Source organism: Lontra canadensis, unplaced genomic scaffold (assembly GCF_010015895.1).
Source record: "Lontra canadensis isolate GAN:19392208 unplaced genomic scaffold, GSC_riverotter_1.0 scaffold29, whole genome shotgun sequence".
NCBI lineage: Eukaryota > Metazoa > Chordata > Mammalia > Carnivora > Mustelidae > Lontra > Lontra canadensis.
In genome coordinates, this window is record NW_022631023.1 from 3289599 (window position 1) to 3310769 (window position 21171).

The window sequence follows — 21171 nt, forward strand, 5'->3', positions numbered from 1 at the left end:
GCCAAGTAGGGTAGCCCAATTCTATATTATAAGAGGAGACAAGGAAGTATGGAGAAACACCAAGGATGCTGGCCCAGAGAAAAGACCATGAAGAGGCATCAGGAAGGTGGCCATCTCTACGCCAAGGAGAGAGGTCTCTGGAGAAACTAGCCCTGCCCACACCCTGACCTTGGACTTGCAGCCTGTGACCGTGAGAGGAGAGACGTCTGTTGTTTAAGTCCCCAGGCTGGTGGATGTGGCATGTGGCCCAGGCAAACCAGGGCACCATCCATATAGATTCACCTTCTAAAATAGCAAAGGTGTGAAGACAGGTGTGGCAGGGATACAGGAATGAATGAGCAGTCAGAGACACATTAAGATCTAGGGAAACACATAGGAAAGGAGTGGGTGATTTATGGGGGTGGTGGGTAAAACAGGACCCAAGGAGTAGAGGGTGGTGAGGAAATTGCCACTTGTCCAAGGAACCAAGGAAGATGCCATGAGGTGGGCACACATTTAAGGGGATTGGGGGGAAATGGAGGGAGAAGATGACAGCTAAGCAGAGTCATGTGAACTCCGGGACATGAGGGGGGTCGAGTGTGTCTGGAAAGAATGGGGGAAGGGCCAGAGGAGGATAGTGAACAGTCACTTACATCCTCTAAGAATAAGCAAATGGCCAAGTTCCCCAGGGGAAACTCATTTTATAAAAGGGGAGATCATCTTTATAAATTCTATTTTAAAATAATCTACAATCAATACCCAAAACACAAATAATCCAATGAAAAATGGGCAGAAGACATGAGCAGACATTTCTCCAAAGAAGATATCCAGATGGCCAACAGATACATGAAAAGATGTTCAACATCACTCATCATCAGGGGAATGCAAATCCAAACTACAATGAGATACCGCCTCACACTTGTCAAGATCGCTAAAATCAAACACAAGAAACAAGTGTTGATGAGGGTGTAGAGAAAGGGGAACCCTTGTGCGCTGTCGGTGGGAATGCAAACTGGTGTAGCCAGTCTGGAGAACAGTATGGAGGTTCCTCAAGAAGTTAAAAATTAAACTACTCTACCATCTAGCAATTATACTACTAAGTATTTAACCAAAGGATACAAAAATTCTGATTCAAAGGGCCCATGCACCCTGATGGTTATAGCAGAAGTATTTACAGTAGCCAAGATATGAAAACAACAGAAGTGTCCATCCGCTGGTGAATGGATAAAGAAGATGTGGTATTTATACACAGTGGAATATTACTCAGTCATAAAAAAGAACAAAATCTTGCCATTTCCAATGACATGGGTGGAGCTACAGAGTATTATTCTGAATGAAATAAGTCAGTCAGAGAAAGACAAATACCATATGATCTCAGTCATGTGTGGAATTTAAGAAACAAAACAAAGAAAGAAGCAAGAGGAAAAGAAAGAGAGAGAGAGAGAGAAACCAAGAAACAGACTCCTAATTACAGAGAAGAAACCCATGGTCACCAAAGGGGAAGTGGGTAAGGGGATGGGTTAAATGAGGGATGGGGATTAAAGAGTACAGTTACCATGATAAAAAATACACAAAAAACTTAAAATCTACATCAGAACAGACAAAAAGAGCAGTAATTAGAAAGGGAAACAAAAAAGGGTTTATGTTTCAGTTTGTTTTTAAGATAAGTGTGTGTTTGTTTGCTGGTGGGAATGATGAGAGTCTTGGGAATGGTAGGTGGTGCTGGCGTGGTGCCCTTGCAGGGCCTGGGATGCCCAGAGGGATGGGGTGTGGGGAAGGGGGCACGGTGGGTTGGCACCCCTGGGCAGGAGCTCAGACTACATAGCACAGTCTGATGAGGGAGAAAGGCACGTGGGCCTAACCTGCACGTGGGCGGCCTGGTGGCCAGAGCTGGTGGACACTTTTGACTGTTCACCTGCCACAGTGGCCAGAAGTGGAGAATCCAGTAGGTGGCCTCTTGGTGATGTGAAAACTTCAGAGACAAATCCACTGGAGGACAGAAGTGCCTGGCCACAGCTGACATGGCTACAGAGGAACTGCGGGCGGAGGTAACAGGCTCACGCGCACTGGGGTGGTTGGGAAGGATGCACTGCCCTCCCTCCTGTGTTCTGAAGAGCATCGTCTCCTCTTGCTCTTCCAACTAGAGTCTGCTGCATGGTTTTCTACACCGAGAAGCCTTACATTCTAAGCACTTAGTAGTCACTATTAAACATCGATTGCCAGGTGTCTGACGAAGACTCCTTCTGCCGCTTCCATGCTTTCAATGCTCTCCTCAGTCCAGAAATCAGAAATAAATTCACTTGAAGTGCCTTCTACTTTATATGATTTTGTTTCCATTTAATTCTTGGCTTTGAGTTCTGCGTGTGAGGGGAGACCACATAAAATACCGTTCATTTTATACCCATTTCTCTTTCTGATGCTCCAGCAGCTGTGAACAGGCCTGGCCTCTGCTCTGGTACGTGTTCTGCTCCACGGATCTGCTTTTCCTCCTTCCCTCAAGCCAGGACTCAATCCTCAGTTTATAATAGGTTTTTAATATGTGTAAAGTAACTATCTCTTCTCATCATGTTTATTTTTCAACGTTTTCTCAGCTCTTCTTCCATTTATTTTGCCAGATATACTTTTCAACCATTCAGGGAAGTTCCAGCAAATGATCCCATTGAGATTATTCCTGGAATTTCGCTAAACCTGAAGATTCAGTGAATCCAGGAGGAATTGATACATTCCCAGTTCATCTTCCTCAACCATGAACGTGCTGTGAGTCTACATCTTCCCTCCGTGTGGGAATGTTAGTGTTTCTCCCGTAAACACTTCATGTCTCGGATTCTCCTGAACCACTGCTAGTCCCAATGCGTCCATGCTGAGACGTGACCAGGGCCAGAGCCTGGGGCTCCTCGGGAGCGTTTGCCCTGCACCCCAGCCTCTGGCCACCAGCCTTCCACTGCCACCTCCACCTCTACTGCCACCACCTCATGCCGCGGACCATTCATGCCCATGTGGTGAATTTGGTGAACACATTCTCAAACTGTCTGCAAATTGTACCTTCTCTAGTCAGGTTGTCGCCTACCTCCATGTTGTGCTGGAAACTCTCCATAGCGAGATCTAGCTCACGTGGATTTCCTTTGCTCACCTACTCTCAGTGTCCGAGGCCCGGTCCCGAGAGCTGCAGGGCTCTGAGAACTCTGGCGTCCACGTCCAAACCATTGACCTCCCTCCTCCCGGAGCATAGACCCTATTTACAGTTTCCTGCTGTCAAAGGAAATGTCGGTGGGTTTCCTCTTCCTGAGGATGAGGCGGGCGGCTACCCTGCTCAAGCCTTGCCGTGCACACAACAGAGCCTCCTTATCTATAAATAGCATCTGTGAAAACTACAGTTGGAGAGAAAACCAAATTGTTTTTTTGCTTGTCTTTCGAATGAAATATAATCAAGATTACAATGAGAGGAGAAAGGAAAGAACTTAACATTTAACTATTTCTCATTTTTTCTCAGGAGAATGACTTAAGTGTCCACTTATAACACAGAGTAGATGGATTCAAATTCTCCCTGGCTTTTAGAAGGGGTGTAGCTACCGTCTATGGGGTTTTACAGACCACATCCCCATATTAGATTCCTGGGCAGACATAAGATGGTAACAGAGACCGGCCGGCTGATCCAGTAGACATCTATTGTCTCCATTCGAGGTCAAGTTCCGAGATCCAGACTTGGACAGGGCTGGCTCCTCTGGAGGTCCCTCTAATGGGTGGTGTGTGGATGCCATCCTCTCCCTGGGCGCTTATGTGGTTTCCCTCTGTGCGTGTCTGTGTGCTGATCTTCTATCATCAGGACATGGGCCAGACTGCCTGGGGGCCCCTCTAGTGACCTCATTCTTCCTTAATCCCCTCCATAGAGATCCCATCTCTACAGTCACGTTCTGGGGTGCTGGCGGCCAGGACTTCAGCACAGGGATCTGAGGCAGATCGAATATTTAGCCTCTGACAGCATCTTTTTACGACTGAGATACTCGCCACCAACTCACTCTGTGGTTTGGGAAATTACTGGATGGGTGTGGCTTCAGTGTTGAAAGTTTCTCAACTTGGCCAGAAGACAGACTGTTTTCTAAGCTGTAACACACATGGCCTCTCCACTCTTTGTTCTAGATCATGCTACATGTGTTCTTCTATGTGGCGCATTGAAAGCCACTAAGATTCATGAAGACACGCCCCCCTTGTACACTGCTGGTCACCTCTCATCTTCTTCAAGGTTACGGACAGATTTTGGGGTATGGTTTTGTCATGTAGTGAATCCAAAGACTCATTGCAATCCAAAGAACCATTGCAAAAAAGGCTGAAGTTGAGTTGGAGGTGGGCTGATGGTCGACGGATGTCACAGCACCCAAGTGGAACAGCATGGCTACAAGCTCAGAGATGTCCCCTCTGGTCTTCCACGCCTGGGATGGCTGTGATCATTTCGTGGAAACCATGTCCCTTTCTGCATCAGGTGTGGGAAGGCGGTCCCCTCCCGGCCTGCATGATGTGTGCAACCCCAGCTCTGGATTGTCTGACTTCTCCCGTTTAATCTCTTTGACCTGATGTCCTCACAGTCTTTTCCTTAAATTTGAAATGGGGTGAATCTATAGTGTGAAAAAGTAATGAATATTTAGGGCTCAAATATTGACAAATCATGGACCGCAGAGAGCAGTCTCCTCTCCAATTTCTCTTCCACTCCCGGACGCTGCCCCCCGCCTCCCCCGGGTTCACTTTTGGAAGTTTCTAGAGATGCTCCTTTCCAGGGAACTTTTAGGGACAGGCATGCATATAAATACACATCACACATATACACGTACAGTCGATTGTGTTCCACTTCCCCCTTCCCTCCAATAGTCCTGTGCTCACCATGGTGTTCTGTAACCTGTCTTGGATTTTTTCATATCAGCACATAAATTACTTCCTTGTGACCATTTTTAAACATGGGCGAGTACCCCATTGTATGGATGTATCCTAACTTATTTCCCTAATACATTATTTCATAATTTCTCGATCTCTTTTACAGACCTTTTAGGTCATGGTGGGAAGCGTACACATACCCTTCCCTGGCCATCCAATCAATCCCTAAGCTGCTTACTGCTGAGCAAGTCCTTAAAGTCCCAGACAGCGATTACGTTAATCCCAAGGTTATCTCCTGTGGCCTGACTTACCCAGTTGGAAGGTCTTTAAAACAGGCTTAGGGCTTCCCTGACCTCAGAGTTTCCAAGTAGCTGGTGTGTCTGCATCTGCTCTCCCATCTGCCTGGGGAGTCCCTCTCGACTGTCACGCGGAGACAAGCTCTTCTACCATCATGGTTTCCACCCATTGGGTCCCTTCCCTCCCTCCCTGTTTGTCCCCGCTGTCACACACGGCACTTCCTTGTAATAAATCCTTGAATGGATGCATATACACGTGGTGTGTAACATACACATGTATCACCATATAAGTAACATGACATGAATGGAAACTATTGTATTACTAAGAAATCATTTTTGTATATTAACTATAAAATAGTATATATTTTAGAGATGTATTCATATTATACATGTATCTATATGTATAAAATATGTACAATAATATATATAAATTTGTACATATATTATATATATATATATATATATATGTATAAATTACTATTCTGCTGTTCTGCTTCTCTGGTAAACCTTAACTGGCCCTGAGTCTGGTGTTGGGTGTGGGGTGTTGCTGGGACAAATCCCTAGAACATGGGAGCCATTCTGGGACTGAGCAGTGGGTGGAGGTGGGGAGAATTTTGAGACACTCGATACAGGAACTGGCTCAGACCGACTGTTTGAGGTAACGTGGGTGCTGGGGAGAATGTATTACAGGGAGTCGGAGGAAGGGGGACCTTACCACATAGTGGGGAAAGCTTTAGTGAGTTTGTGGATGGAAAGTAGAAACTTTCAGCGGTGAGGTGGGTCGTGTGGCTAGGAATGTTTCCAAGCACAGTGCTAAAGGCATGGCCTGTTTTCCTCTTGTTGCTCATAGTAACACATGTGAGAAAATTGAACGAAAGGAACCAGGACCTGGCGATTCTGAGCAAACTCAGCCTCTCCAGACGACGTTAAAAAGCTCGAGTGAAGCGATTCTCCAGCTGAACTCGAAGAAGGGAGCCACCAGGAGCCCTGCGGCTTCTAGGAAACGAGTTCTGCCGATACCGCATGAACTTGGGAGAGGGCCCTGAGCTTAGATGAGACCCCAGCCCTGGCCCAGACCTGACTGCAGCCTTGGGAGACCCAGAGCTAAGCCATGCCCAGACTCCTGATGCATGAAAACTAGGAGAAAACGGACGTGCGTTGCTTTAGCTGGGAAGTGCACGGTCATCTGCCGTAGACCAATGGAAAACCAGCCACGCATTTTAGCACTTTACAGCTGACACATCGAGCAGAATGATAAATAAAGCCAAGCTTAGGATCTCTGTGATCTCTTATGTCCATAATAAGGAGGTGACTTTTATAGTCATTTTGGGATTATGATCTCAGAAGCCAAATAGAGTAATTCATGTTTTCCGAACACGATCCGCAGAAAACCGTGAATTGGCCAAAATAGTAACTGTTTACCTGCAGGGATAATGTTGCCAGCTTGGAGAAGGCAATTTTTGCCAGAGATGGAATGGTCCAGAAGCATACACATATGGCAGCCCGTGTTTTGGGAGGGACGGTCTCAGACACTGCCTCAGAGAGAGACGTCGGGGCGGCTGCCACAGGTAGCACTCACCTGTGCTTAACCCAGGTATCAGACTCGCTGGCTGGCTCTGTGTAGTTCTCAGGCAGGAAGCCCTGGCAGCCCGTCCGCTGGGAGATCCCAATCACCCAGCCCTCGCTGGCTTCCTCCTGCTGAGTGGGGTCCACGAAGATGTAGTCGCCGGGGCTTAGTGTCAGCTCGTCCACGTTCTGAGGTTTGTACTGGAAGAGGGCCCTGAGGGTCTGGAAAAGACCAAGTGTTTTCCCGTCTCAGCCAAGAACTTGAAGGCACACCAAGGCTTTCGATGACAGATAAAACTTATACTAAAAGGTGGCACAGAATTCTTGGGTAGGTTCGGACATGCATTCTGGTGTCTGTCTGTCTATCATCTATCTGTCTCATATCACTATCTACTGATCTCTAATATGAAAGAGCTCAGAGCATAATTCGACTTTCACATCTACCTTCCTCGGCAGGATTACTTGTAGCTTCTCACACAACAGAGAACGTGCTGGGTTCATTCACGCTAATTCCCTGGGTCTGAAACGGAGCACTGCCTCCTTTCCGTGTCAGCCACTCAACTTGGGGTCTTGCAATGATATAAAAGAATGCGCGTTCCACATTGCACAAAAGGGGACATGATTAAGAAAAAAAAAGGAAGACAAAAACAGTAGACGGTTTTCCTTTTCCTGAAATACCTCCAGAGGAGGGCTCCCGGGGGTCAGTGCTCCGCTGGCTTCACCGGCCACTTGTTCCACGGAGGATCCAGCCCGAGAGGATTGCCCGACCGGGGCTGCTCTGGCCAAGGCCCCCAGGCCGGGGTTTGCTCACCTGGTAGTGCACAAAGCGCATATCTCGGGAGTAGAGCGCGGCGGTCCACTGGCAGCTGTGACCCGGGTGGATGGCTCTGGCCAGCTCCTCCAGCGTCCTCTGGTGGTGGGGGTAGAACTTGTGGGCCAAGGTCAGATGCAGCTGCTTGGTGCAAGGCTTCACAGTGCAGTCTGGGAGATCGCGTAAACACAAGGGTGGTGGGCGCTTTAATCCACACCGTGGGCACTGCCTTCCCACGGTGGCCACGCACCCATGAGGGCCATGCACCCAGGACTGCTGGTGCAAAGACTTTCTGCATGATGCCTCCTGCCTCTGCCCACTCCCTCCCCCAGGCACTGGGGCTTTCTTGGTAAGGCAAGGACCACCCCCCCACCCCCCCATGTGCCATCCACTGAGTTCAGCTTACAGAGGGCATGGTTGGGTACTGCATATCTGACAAGGGGCAGGGAAGGGGTAGAGATATGGCTTGGGGGGTGTTTGGAGCCTGGGGATTTGCCAGCTTGGTGCCCAAACAGTTGACCAAAGCAGACACTGAACAGCGTCTCCTTCATTCCCCATGATGGGCACGTTACGCAGCGGCCTGGTCCGACAGGCTGGTGCTGTAGCTCAGTGGGGTTTGGTTTGGCTGCGGAATCTCAGGAAGAAAACATCACAGGCAACTCAGCTATGTCGAACATGGCAGGATCGCTATGATTTCCGTCCCTTTGGTGAAGCAGGAAGCCCTCGGAGTAGCCAGCCCCGGGTCATTTTGGGGGCCCCAGCTCCTTCCCGCTACCCAAGGGCCCTGATGTCGCCCAGGATCTGCTTTCAGCTGCGCCACAAAGGACTTTACGTTCCTGGGAGGCAGAGACCAACGGAGCACACAGACTTGGTATCAGGTAGACCGATGGTGGGTGACCCTGGGAGCATCCTGGCCTGACTCAGCTTTCGTTCTGACAGCAACAGTTTGGGGACAGGGACCACCACCGGCTGCGGCTGCACTGAAACCAGTCTCTTCATTCCCATCTCTGGGAGTCTTTTAGTAAATACTGGTGCCCTGGCGCCCCTCCCCTGGGCAACCCCCAGCAGCAGACAGGCTCTGATCTCCCCTGGAAAATGTCACCGCTGGTGCCTTCGCTTCCTGGACCCAGACCCGGTGGCCCCGCCGATGCCTCCTACCCCTACATGAGCCTTTAGCGGCAAACGAGAAGCTGTTGGGGAGAAAAGCCAAGATTGAGGTCGTGGGTGGGTGGTAGGGAAATTCCTTCCTGAGGTGTTTCAGCACTGGGGGGAGGATGACCTTGCCATGTGAGTCGGCGTGGCCTGGGAAAGACCCAGGCTTGTCCTCCGAGTGATCGGTGAATCACGCACGACTTCTGAATGGGGCCTTGTCTGGTCTGCTCTCTGCAGGCCCTGCCTGTGGGGGCATTTCACTGGCGACGGCGCGGTGGCGGGGGAGGACACACTTGTCTTAGAGGGAGGCAGGACACGCTGGAGGTGACGGCTGCTCCCCACCCCGCGGGGTCCAGCCCAGGGCATAGGTGTGGAGAGCCTGGGCAAGAGACGGGGCCATTGCAGCCACTCCGTAGGAGCGCAGGGTGGGTCAGCAGGAACCCAGGTGGGCGAGCGAGACAGGGCTGGACCCACGTTCCAGCTCTGACCCCTGCTTAGGGGACGCGGTCCCCTGGGCCTGTTTTCACAAATGGCCTCGGGCTGCGGGGTTTGAACCAACAGAAACATGTTCTTTCATAGCCTGGAGGCCAGAAGTCTGAAACCCAGGGGTGGGCAGCCCTGCCCTCCCTCTGAAGGCTCTGGGCAGGGTCCCTCCTGCCGCGTCGGGTTCCCAGGGCTCCTGGTGCTCCTTGGCTTGTGGCTGCGTCCCCACATCTCTGCCTTCCTCGCCCGCAGCCTCCTCCCGCGTCTCTGGGTGCCCTGTCCTCTCTTAGAGGGACACCGGTCACTGAAGGGGGGGCCTACCTGAGTCCAGTCTGGCCTCTTCTTAACTAATTACATCTGCAGAGACCCCGTTGCCCAATAAAGTCCTTCTCTAGGTTCTGGGGGGATGGGAACTTTAGGGTCCCTTTCACTCCATGACAGTGACCTTGGGCAGGCTACACTTCATAGGCTTCTGTCTCTTCACTTTTAAAACGGGGCCCATGAGACCTCTGTTGGGGGGGTGCGAGGCATCAAGAGAGGTGGCGTGCCCGCTCCGTGGCCAGGGGCCGACAGGACACGAGGAGACCACGTTGTCCTTTGGGAGCAAGGAGATTAAAGAGCCACCGCTCGACTCTTGTTCGTATAAAGGACACCGATCTGCAAAGACACACGGTAAGGCAATTATCACCCAGGAAGTAGGACCCCAGAGGCCAGAGGCCAGCCTCCAAGCGGAAAGCCGGGGTTCAGTGACCTCCCAATGTGGCCAGATCCGTGACCAGGCGCATCTGAGAACGGGGCCGCTGGACGCCTGCAGAGGGCAGTGTGGGGTCTCCCTGTCAGGGTCCCTGGAGTCACAGCCCTGAGTGCCTTCCCCGTGCCAGGACCGATGGGGAAGGGCCACAGAAACGGGCTTGATGCTGGAAGGGTCAGAGCCCTCACCAATTTTCAGGGAAACAAGAACAAGTCATGGAGCTGATGAGGCTCCATGAAGGCCCAGCGCCGACCAGAGACCCGGGAGGAAGTCCAGAGTCCCTCCCACCGACCCCAGCTGGAGCCCATCTCCAGATCAGCGCAGGTGCTGGGGGGAAGGGAGATTTGCAGACGCTCAAAGGGAGTCCAGACAACCCTTCCCCAAGAGGCCAACAAGAGAAGAGTATGCTCCTTCCTAAAACATCAACAAAACCCAGCTAGGACTTGGTTTTAGACACAGCGCTGACCCCAGGAGGGGATCTGCCCAAAGTGGGCCTAGGGCTGGGTAGCCCCCCTCCCCCAATGTGGGCACCAGCCTGTAATCCACGGCCTTCACACGGCCATACAACGTCCCCTCCTGGGACCGTTTCCCTGGGCAGCTGGAACGTGCCAAGTGCTCAGAGAAACCACATCGATGCAAACAAAGGTATTTTCACCTAGAGAAAAAAGGGACCGCGGGTCCTCAGGGTCTGCTCTCTGAAGTAAGTAAGGAGCAGCCTGCACCCCACTCCGCGTGGCCGACCCACCGTACCTCAGGAGCAAGCACGGCCCCAGACACAGAGCGGTCAGTCCCTATTATCCGCGCCCTTCGTGTGCAACTGGCCAGGACCGCCTACCTGCTAAGACAGAGGCTTCCGTGGCGAACGTCAGGGCGAGTTCCCGGATGACGTCTGCGGGGCTGTCATTCACGAAGAAGCCCAGATAGCTGACGGAAGAGTGCAGGACCAGAGGGACCACCGAGGGGAAGGAACCCAGGATCCTGTCCCCAGCTCTCTTCAGAGCCTCATACAGACACTCCACCTTGTGATCTTCGCACTGAGGGAGAGGAGACAGAGAGTGTGTTTTTTCGCCTCTTGTTAGGAGGTCAACTATGAACTTGGTTAAGAAAAATCGTGCAGCCAACCGAGCCTATTTCTGGGGGCAATGCTGGACTCCCTTCTCTCATCGCGTTACGGACTGGGGTTATGGATTTGTTTTATTACCTGGTAGGTCCAGGTTTCTTAGAGATCGCGGGTAAAATTCCTTTTGGAATGGAATATCTTTCAAGTGTCTGGGTTGGAAATCCCTTGTCACCATAGCTACCTCCCGTTTCTCCATGTAATGTCAACTCAACCCACAGTTGTGGTCAGCGTTGCATCATTCGGCTTCTAGAGGTTTCCCGTAGACTCTGAGGCGGCCGTACTCATGCACTGCCCAGAGCTCACAGTGAGGAGGACGGTGGTCAAAGTCCCTGGCATGTGGCCACAATCCCACAGTGACCAAGCCAGTCACTGCCCCTGATGTGGTTTCCTTGGAAGTGGTCCGAGCTCCCAGGCTCCCTGTCGGCCCACTGCTGTCCTTCTTGGAGCCACCCAGTCCCCCTCCCCTCTCCTGCCTGTCCCTTTCTTCTTTGCCATTCACAGGTGTTTCTCCCAAATAAACCTCTTGCACTTATAATTCCACCTTGGGGTCTGCTTCTTGGGGGGCCGTGACTAACATGGGCTCCGACCCAGTCTCCCCACTGCCCCCCAGTTCCCTGCACACACTATTGCCTGACCATGTTACCTAATGCCGTGCCACCCTCTACCCCGAGGCAGCAGGTGCTCCCCTGTGGCCTGCAGAGGGCTGTCTACACTGCTCAGCCTGCCTGCCAGGGCCGTGGACACGGTTGGTGCCCTCGGTGCCCTTCCCCACTCACACCCTCTTGCCCTCCTGGTTCCGGGGCTCAGCGCTGCCCAAGCCACTTCCTGGGCTTGAAGACCTTCCTCCGTGGGGAAGAGCCACACAGTCACATGGGACCACAGTGAAACCACGGTGAAACCCAGACCCTTGCCCTGCCCGCACCCCTGCCCACTCCCCAAGGAAATCAGCCTGAGCTCTGCTTTTCCCAGCAGCGGGCTCCCTCCAAATTTCTCACAGCCCCTTTCCTCCTCCGAAGACCCAACCGCATTATGGTTTCAAGATGCATTACATGCATTAATATGCATAGAGTGTAATATGCATTTTTATGTCCCCTTCTGACCAGCAGCTCACCCTGTTTGTCTGTCTGTCACATCTGTGAGGCCCTTGCCGGGCCTGGGAAAGTGCGCGACACCCGGGAGGCGTAACCGTGAATAAGTCACTGTCCATCCACCTTGCGTCTCTGGTCTCCGGTAAGTGGTCTGGAAGCCCAGAGTTGGTACAAGCAGAGCTGCGGCGGGACATCAGCCTGTGAGGCTGAACATTGTCCTTTTATGGCACCGGAGGGAGACACTCGGCCCCTCTGCCGCTCTTCTGCCAGAAAGGGGGCTCGGCCAGCCCAGGCTGGGGGTCGGCGGGGCGGCTGACACAGGAGAAGGAAGGGGCATGCGTGTGTATCTAAGTCTGTGTCTGTGTGTGTCACGTAGTAAGTGTGTCTCTGAGTGTCTGTGTGGATATGTGCGTGCTGGGCACGCGTCCCCGGGGGTTGGGAAGAGGAGCTGGCAGGCCAGCTGGACCCTGGCTGCCGTGATGAAGCACGCCCGTTTCTAAGGTTACTCTCATCACCGGCTGGGCTGCCTTCCTTTCCCTGATGAGCTACCAGGACATGCCAGGAAGGAGTCTGACTGTCACAAATGCTGTCACTGGCAAAGGAGGGAGACCAACTCACGCCGGTTTGCCTGAGACTTTCCTGGTTTTAGCTCCAGAAGTTCCGTGCCTTGGGACCCCCTCCCCACAGCCCCTGGCAGATGGGGATGGCGCACAGGCTCCCGGAGCACCTGCTGGGAAGGTCTCCTGCAGAGGCTTGTAGCCCCCTTCCCAGGCACGCTGTGGAGTTGGGGATGGGGCGTTCTTCAGGTCCTGGTGGGACCCCTGAAATGGGTGGAGCTGGCTGACAGCAGAGGGGGGCCGGCCCCGGAGTGTCCCCACGTTCCTCCGGTGGGGAGCTGCAGAGGAAGTGGCTGCCTGTCCCTCCCTGCCTCCCTCCCTCTCCTGCCTGCTTCTTCTCTTCTGAGAGGGCCCAGGTCCTCCTCACATTCCCTGGACCCTGTGAGGCTGCCTGTTTGACTGACTTCTCGACCAGGGCTGGTCCCTGAAGCAGGGAAGAGTCCCGTGTTTGTGACCTTTGGGACGGGCCAGCAGCACTATTCTTCAGGTCATTATCACACATCTCCGGAACACCTGCTCTGAGGCACTGTGCTAGGCTCGGGGTACAAAGAGGAGGGAGGCATCTACCTTCTCTTGAGGGATTCAGTCTCGTATGGGGTGCAGGGTAGCACCAGACACATTGTCACAGCACGTGGACAGTGCCACTAGAGACACAAACAACACGATGGTGGGTGCACAGAGGGTGGTGGCCCCTTCTGCCTGGGGAGCAGGATAAGACTCAACAGAGGGAGGGGTTAAGTGAGCAGGACTTTGAGGAATGCGTAGGAGTTGCCCAGATGAGAAGAGTGAAGGGTGTCCCACACGAAGGGGCCAACAAGTATGACAGCTGCGGGCCACCCCGTGGAAATAGATCATGGGGCTGCCCTCAGTGACTTCCAGCAGCGCCTAGATGTCACAGGGAGCTGCCCCCAGCGGCATGTTAAGGGGCATTGAAGGCATGTGGGGCCGACTCACCGTGAAGAAGTCACAGAGCGTTATGTGAGGGAAGACCTCGTGGGCTCTGTTCTTCGTGCACTGACGCTTGCTCTCCCTCCAGAACTCCTGCAGCTTTTCCAGCAGGGATCCCGTGGGGCAGAGGAAGAGGGCATACTCCTGGGGGATGGGGTCGTCCAGAGATGGGTCGTTGCGATGACAACGTAGCCTGCAAGAGAGCAGGGAGCTCACGCCCGCTGCCGTGACGGCGGGACGATCGCCCCACGTGGGGAGCACGGCCACTCAGTGCCAGCCACGTCCACGCTGCACAAACTCACCGCCAGCCCCTCTTGGCGAGGCTCAGGGCACCCAGGGCTGGTGTGGCCGCAGAGTGGCACCAGGTCCCCTCACCCCTGGCTGTGCCCCACGTTGGTCTGATTTCCAGCCAAAGACCAAGACTGAGAGAAGTTGGCCTGGTCTTCAGTTCTGGGGGCCAGAAAACTTGTAGAAAACATTCACATTTCATTCCATCCGACTTCAAATTGAGTATAAAAGTCAAAACCACCAAACCCCCCACCAAAACACAACTAGACAAAATGTAGGTGGCTATTCTATACTTTCTTTGAATTCGGAAGGTTATTTTAAGGACAAGGAGAAATGATATACAACCCCAAATTCAAGTTCATTCTCACCGATAACAGAAACAAGAATTAAGACAACTACAAGGCGTTGTTTCCTCATCTGTCAAATTAACACATTTTTGAAGGGAAGAAGGTTCTGCTCCCCATGTCAAAGGGGCAGTGGGTCTGTGGAACGTCTGTAAAAATCAGACTGTCAGGCCGCACCAAGAGCCTTCAAAGGCCCATCCCATTTGAGCTGACAATTCTACTTCCAGAAACTTCTCCGAAGGGGAAAGCAAGTCACACCACCCGCGCGAGGTATTTTATGTTGGGGTTATTCATCAGGAGTCACGGTTTTAAAGAATTTCTCGTGATGCAGAGAAAGGCCCGAGACGCAATATTGAGTTCAGTGGGCGGGACGTGGCCCCTGGGGAAACAGGCGCCAGGCACCCATGGGGTCTCCTTAGGAGCAAAACACCAACGGGGGCGCTCCGCCCCCCTGTCCTGCGCAGATGCCTCCTTCACTGTTCACTTTTCCTTCCAGAAACTTAAGTAACCAACATGCAGACAACATGCGCGTGTGTTTTTTATAATCCTAAGTGACAGTTTAAATTATTCTGCGGGTAGCGTTGTTTTTAGTCCACACCGTGTTATCGTGATTTATCCCTGTCCGTGGGCAGGCGCAGGGTTGGGCGTGTCAGTATGACCCTTCCGAGGGCCGTGCACACTCGTCACGCCGGTGGTGTTTCCCTCCTCCATTCCACTCCTGGAAAACCTATGCTGGCTTCTCGGTGAACAGTTTCATTTCACGGTAATCAAGATCTTTGTTCATGTTTCTTGGGCCCTTTCTATGTTTCCAAGGCATGGACCTGGACACAGACGTGAACCTGGACATGGACATGGACGTGGAAGTCCATGGTGGGCGGCAACGTTGGTGCACCCCCAGACCGCAGCCAGGACAAGGAGAGACCCCCCTTCTGCTCACCCATGCGGACCCTTGAAGCTGCCTTTCATTTTTAGTGGTATCTGAAACGGCACTTCCCGGGTTAGCTAAGGTCGGCCCACTCCGGTAGAGCCTGGAGGACCCCACTGTCTCCCCAAGTCTCAGTGGGACTTGCGGTCCTCTTGGCTGAGTTGCAATTTGCAGGAAGTCACCATAGCCCTCGAGGCAGTCAGTTTCGTTTGAAATTCAAATTTAACAACCGACTTTAGAGTTAGCCTAGCCCAGAGGATCCTGGGTGTTTCCCTTTGTCTGGCAAAGGGGTGACATCATTTGCCCTTGGTGTAGAATTTTTGGAGGACAAGGGGGACTCCCAGTGAGGACATACTGGCCACTCAGAGACCCATTGTCGGTATTTGCCATCCTGCTCTGGGAGGGCACCCAGCTAGCAGAGACCTGGTTTTTATTGCTTGATTTTTACTGCGATTTTCCAGAACAGAGTGTGAGGGGACTTTCCGCCTTGGAGCAGAATGAGAGCATCATGGCACATTCAGAGGAGGCTGGGTGCTAGAGAAGAGGGCACCTATTCTCCCAGAGCAGAAAGCCGAGGCCTGAAGCAGTGGGCGGCTTTCCGAGTGTGTAACTGGTTGACAGCAGAGCCTCCTGGAACCCCGAGTTCCTCCCCCGGGCCCCACTCCCTGGCCCCTGATGCCTCAGGGGGCATCCAGGACCAGCAGCAAACTCTCTCCCCATCAGAGGTGGCCTGAGAGAGTGGGGACCTCTACTTTGTATCTTCCCTATTTACTCAACAGATTACGTGGACGTCTTTCTTCTTTGATCGTCTCATTTGGGTAAACTCGAATTTTAAGGTGAAGAAAGGCTTGTTCAAATTTCAATCTCTCTCCACTGTTTGCCATTTTAAACGCTGATTCTTTTCTCCTTTCTCTGGCTCTGGGTGGATAAGCAGGGACTCCGTCCCTGGCCACCTGGTGTGTGTGGGGCACTTGCCCGTGTCCACCCTACAGAGCTTTCAAAGCCAAGTACTCAACGGGTCTGCAGAGACAGCCCTACTCACCAATCACATGCCTCCTCCGCTGTCTTTCTTCCCGTAGCTGCCAACGCCTTCAGCCTGCAGGAGACGAGAGGAGCATTCAGAGATCTGCCTTCCGTTCTTTGGGGAAGCAGGGGAGAGGCAGGGGAGGCCCTGCAGCACAGGGGACCTTTGCGGGGGCCCCCATGAGGGCCTGGACAGCTGGACTTTGCAGCTGGATGCCCTGCCCGGGCCTCTGTCTCCGTGTGGCATCACTGTGGTTTCTGAAAATGCACACCTGCTCCTTCCTCCCCACTCAGGCGCTCCAGCCTTCAGTTCTGGGCACCAGCTCCAACCTTGCTGGCAATCCTGCCTCCTCGGCCAGCCCCTGCACCCCACCCCAAAGCCAGGTGAACCCACTCTCGGGTCCAGAAGGTGGCCGTGCGGGGCTGCATCCCCGGCTTGCACACGTACCTCCTTGACAAAAGGCAGCCATGTGCTAACACACCCCTAGAGAAACGGCACGGATTCTCCCAAGCTGGCTCAGACGTCCTTCCTCCGGGATAACTTCCCCAAACCTGCCAGGGAGGTGGACGGGGCAGCCCATCCTGTTTCCCCACCGCACGTCCAGGCACCGTGGTTCACCTCTACAGACCTGTGTCTGTTTGTCCCTCCACCAGCCCGCACGGTCCCCGAGGCCCAGCAGAGCTGTGCCCATCACGGTTACCCAGGACGTACACGCTGAATTAAGTGTAGCTGAAGGGGACCAACTGGACAGAATGGACGCCGGCTCACTAAGGCAGCTCACTTGGGAACAGAGCCCGGAAGGCTCTGGAGTCAATGAGCAAAGCAACATGGCAAGGCCCCGTGCTGCTGCTGGTGGGCACAATGGCGATGCCCTTGGTTTCAGTTCGAGGGATTCTGAGTCTGCCTCCAGCTACAGTAGCATAGTAAAGCATGGGCTTTAGAGGGGCCGAGAGTGGGGTCCTGCCTCCCTCCACTGCCTGTGCTCTTGGGCCTCCATGTCCCCGGCTGCACCCGAGGGAAGGTGCCCAGGCTGGGGCTGGCGCATGGTTCCACGGCTTATGTCAAAGATCCCTGGTTTATCATTAGCATAAAGGCTACAAAGTTCTGATTTAGGTTAGAAAAGCAAGGAGTGTAGCTCCCAAGTGATTTTGGCCAATTTGCTCAGGCTTTGTTTTAATGTTTAAGGAGCCTTTGGTCCCCTCCCCAGTCCAAAGTTACTTACAGGTACTTTTTTTTTTTTTTTTTTTTTTTAGTTTCTGAATTTTTTTTGAGAATTCATTTATTCCTTTGACAGAGAGACAGAGAGAGCAGAAACAGGGGGAGTGGCAGAGAGAGAGGGAGAAGTAGGCCCCCCGCAGGGCAAGGAGCCCAGTCCCAGGACCCCAGGATCATAACCAGAGCTGAAGACTAGACGCTTAGTCTAGTGCCCTTTAACGGGTCTTCTGATGCATTCCCCCATGTGAATAAGCCTGTAAAAACTTAGTATCCCAGGCCCTTATCATAGCTTATTGCTTTTAGGCACTTCCCTATCTGACAGGGTGGCTCTTAAGGTTAAAATGTTCCGTGTGGGGACCTTCTCCTTGGGTAAGCAGCATCGAGTCAATGTTGTTTCCTCACTTTCTAACCACCTCTTTCACTCATCAGACATTGAAGAGATTTTTCCCTGTAGATGAAGGTTGCCCTGCACCGTTTAGAAATACGTCCTTGTTGGGGGTTCTCTCAACAGCCCCCTTCAACGGGGAGTCAGAAACACTTGTAGTGTCATCTCAGAGAGGGCATAACTAGGCCCACACTCCTCCAAACCCGGAAAAATGGAGGTGCCCCAGTAATACATGACTCCCAATTTTTTAATATTTCATGGTCCTTCGACCTGCCAGCCAGCAGAGCTTTTCTGTAAAGGTTCAGATCATGTCGTTTAGAAGAAGCAGAAAAGGGCTCTATTTTGAGACAGTATCTCACCCTGCAAGGTGCACTCTTTGGGCAGGAAGCAAGCACCCTGAGCTCCCTGCTGTTGTGCGACAAAGGGCAGAAGGGTTGGGGGCCTAGGACACACCCCCGGGGGGCTGCAGCCCCGGGACAGTACTCACGCGGTGTGTGCCGGGAAGCCCATTCCCAGGAGGGGGTCCAGGAGTGAGGTGGTGCCGCGGCCCTTGTGCTTGTTGGAGACCTTGGCGTAGAGCTGAGTCTCCGCGGCTGCCATCTCTTCCTGCCTGCGGACAGAAATGAATAGATAAAGCCAGAGAGAGTGAGACAGGCAAGGCTTCCTGAGACTGTGAAGAAAAACCTCAAGCCCTTTTGATCTTTCTGACAATAGCTAATATCCTGTTTGCATGAGATGTTGGTTTTTCAGAATTCTCTTTGCAGGGTGCTGGGGTATGGCATCCCCCAGCCCCGTTCCCACATGGAGTTTGCGTTCCAGAGCTCCAACACGCTTACCAGAAGAGCAAAAGTTGGAGAGATCGACAAGACTACATTTTGACAAGGCCGTGGAACGCTTGGAGCTCTTAGGCATTGTCCCAGCATTTTGGAAAACGTTTGGACAGTTCCTCATACAATTCCACATACATTTGCTCCGTGACAAACCTACAAATTTAGCTATCTACCAAGGGGAGGTGAAAAGGCGGGACAACATGAAGACTTTATGTGAATGTCCACGATGGCTTTATTCACAGTAGACCCAAACTAGAAGGAATCCAGAAATTTTTGGATTTGGGTAAACTCGAATTTTAAGGTGAAGAAAGGCTTGTTCCACTGCTGAACGCCTATGTAAGTTATGGCATCTTCGGTCCACGAGTAACACTTGTCAATAGCAACAACACGCTTCTGTCTCGTGAGAGAACAGGATGAATTCCAAACAACATTGTTTTGATTTAAAGAAGGCAGATTTAAGATCATATATACCGTATGATTCTACTTAAATGAAACTCTAAAACCAGGTAAAACTGAACTACAGGGACAGGAAACAGATAAGTGGTTGCCCAAGGCGAGGGTCTGAGGGAGTTTTGGGGGTGATGGAAATGTCCTCTATCCTGATAAGGATGTGTAGGTCTTCAAGACCGACTGGACCAAACCCTTAGATTGGATGTGTAAATTAAACCTCAATAAAATTTATATTACAAAGGAAAGGGAAGGAATACTAAGAACAATAAAAACAGTATGCTGATTTTCAACAAAAATAGGCCTACTGGGGTTTTGGGGGGATTATGTTGAATCTATAGGTCAGTTTTAACAGTATTGATTCTTCCATTCCATGAATATGGTATATCTCTCTATTTACTTTCTCTTAGTAGTGTTTTGTGGCTTCAGGGTCTTGTACTTCCATCACTAAGTTTATTCCTATGTGTTGCTATAGTTTAAAAAAATTCCTATTTCCATTTGTTGTCAGTATACAGAAATATTATTGATTCTCATATATTGACATCATATCCAACAATTTGGCCAAGATCACTTATTAATTCTAGTATTTTGTAGATTCTTTTTGATTTTTTAGGTACTTAGTTATGTCATCTTCAAAAAATGCCAGTTTCCCCCTTCCTTTTTAATACTGATAAACTTTTTTTCCTCTCCATGCCATATCACTGTGGCAAAGACCTCTAGTGACATGCTGAATATAAGTTTAGGGTAAGTACCCCTTATTATATTAAATAATTTTTTTCACTCCTAATTCACTGAGATTTAAAAAAAAAATTCGTTAAAACACGTACTGAATTTTATCAAAAGCTTTTTCTGCATCTGTTGAGATGATAATGTTGTTTTTCTTCTTTATTCAGTGAATGAGGTAGCTTATTCCAATTGAACTTGGAATGTTAAATCAACCTTGGTTTCTAAGATAAAGCTTTGATCATGTTATCCTTTGTAGATATTAATCAATTTGTTAATACTTCATTTAGAATTTTTGGCATCTGTGCTTGTTAATTAGCATGGCCTGTTCTTTTCCATTCTTATAATTTCCTTGTCAGGTTTTGGTGGCAATAGAGTGATCATCTCATTCTGATAATCCGAAGAATTCCTGGTCACAACACTGAAAGTCCCATTCTAGGAAACCCCACCTCAATCCCTAGCAGATGAGGACAGTTGGTTGCCCTAAGTGTCAGTGTTATTCTGGCCTCACACATGAGTTGGGAAATATTTCCTCTTTCCTGATTCTCTGAGTTTTTTTAAGACGGGTGTAACTTCTTAAATGTTTGAAAAGATGTATCAGTAAAGTCACCTGGGCCTAGAATTTTTTTAGAAAGGTTTAAATTATGGATTTAATTTATTTAATAGATACAAGAATATTCTTCTTGCATTGGTTTCATTAAGTTGTTTTTCAAGGAACTTTATCATTTTATCTAAGTTGTTAAATTTCCTGGAATAGAGTTATCAGATTTTCTTTCAATTCTGTTGTGTAATTTTCTGTGTAGAGATCTTGCAATATTAGTTAGATTATTCTGAAGTATTTGATCATTTTCAATGTCACTGTAAATTATTTTTTTTCAATTTCATACTCATACTCTTTGTTGCTGGTGATTCAAAATACTATTGATTTCACATTGTTTTAATTTAATTTACATCCAAATGTCTTGTTGAGCTTACTTATTAATTCCAGTAACTAATCTCTAGAATTTTAAAAATATTCTATGTACAAAAGGAGTTGTGTCGATGAATAATACACTTATTTCTTTCTTACCAGTACATATTCTTTACTTTTAAAATTTCTTTTTATTTCTCTTTTTCTTTTCTAGTTTTCTTTTTTCCCTTTTCTTATCTTCTTTTTTTCTCTTCCTCCTCTTCTTTATTCTTCCTTCTTTCTCCTTCTTCTTCCTCTTCCTTTTCCTCCTCTTGTTTTATTGCACTGGCTTGGACCCCAATTGTTGAATAGATATGGTATTTTTCTGTACAGGGCATCTCCCTGTGCTGTTCTGCATTTCAGAGGA

The 21171-nt window shown here is 50.6% G+C and overlaps 1 protein-coding gene across 2 annotated transcripts in view; it reads right to left on the reverse strand.

Annotated features, from left to right (window-relative positions):
* The window catches only part of UBASH3A (ubiquitin associated and SH3 domain containing A), a 36213-nt gene extending 17705 nt beyond the window's left edge, over window positions 1–18508 (reverse strand). For both annotated transcript variants that reach the window (XM_032865283.1, XM_032865284.1), the window contains exons 1-6: window positions 18343–18508; window positions 16274–16327; window positions 13681–13867; window positions 10737–10935; window positions 7516–7685; window positions 6718–6926 (exon numbers count right to left, since the gene is read on the reverse strand). In XM_032865283.1, the coding sequence (XP_032721174.1) occupies window positions 6718–6926; window positions 7516–7685; window positions 10737–10935; window positions 13681–13867; window positions 16274–16327; window positions 18343–18455 (932 nt within the window). In that variant the 5' untranslated portion in view covers window positions 18456–18508. The remainder of the gene's footprint in view (window positions 1–6717; window positions 6927–7515; window positions 7686–10736; window positions 10936–13680; window positions 13868–16273; window positions 16328–18342) is intronic.
* Between the last annotated feature and the right edge of the window lie 2663 nt (window positions 18509–21171).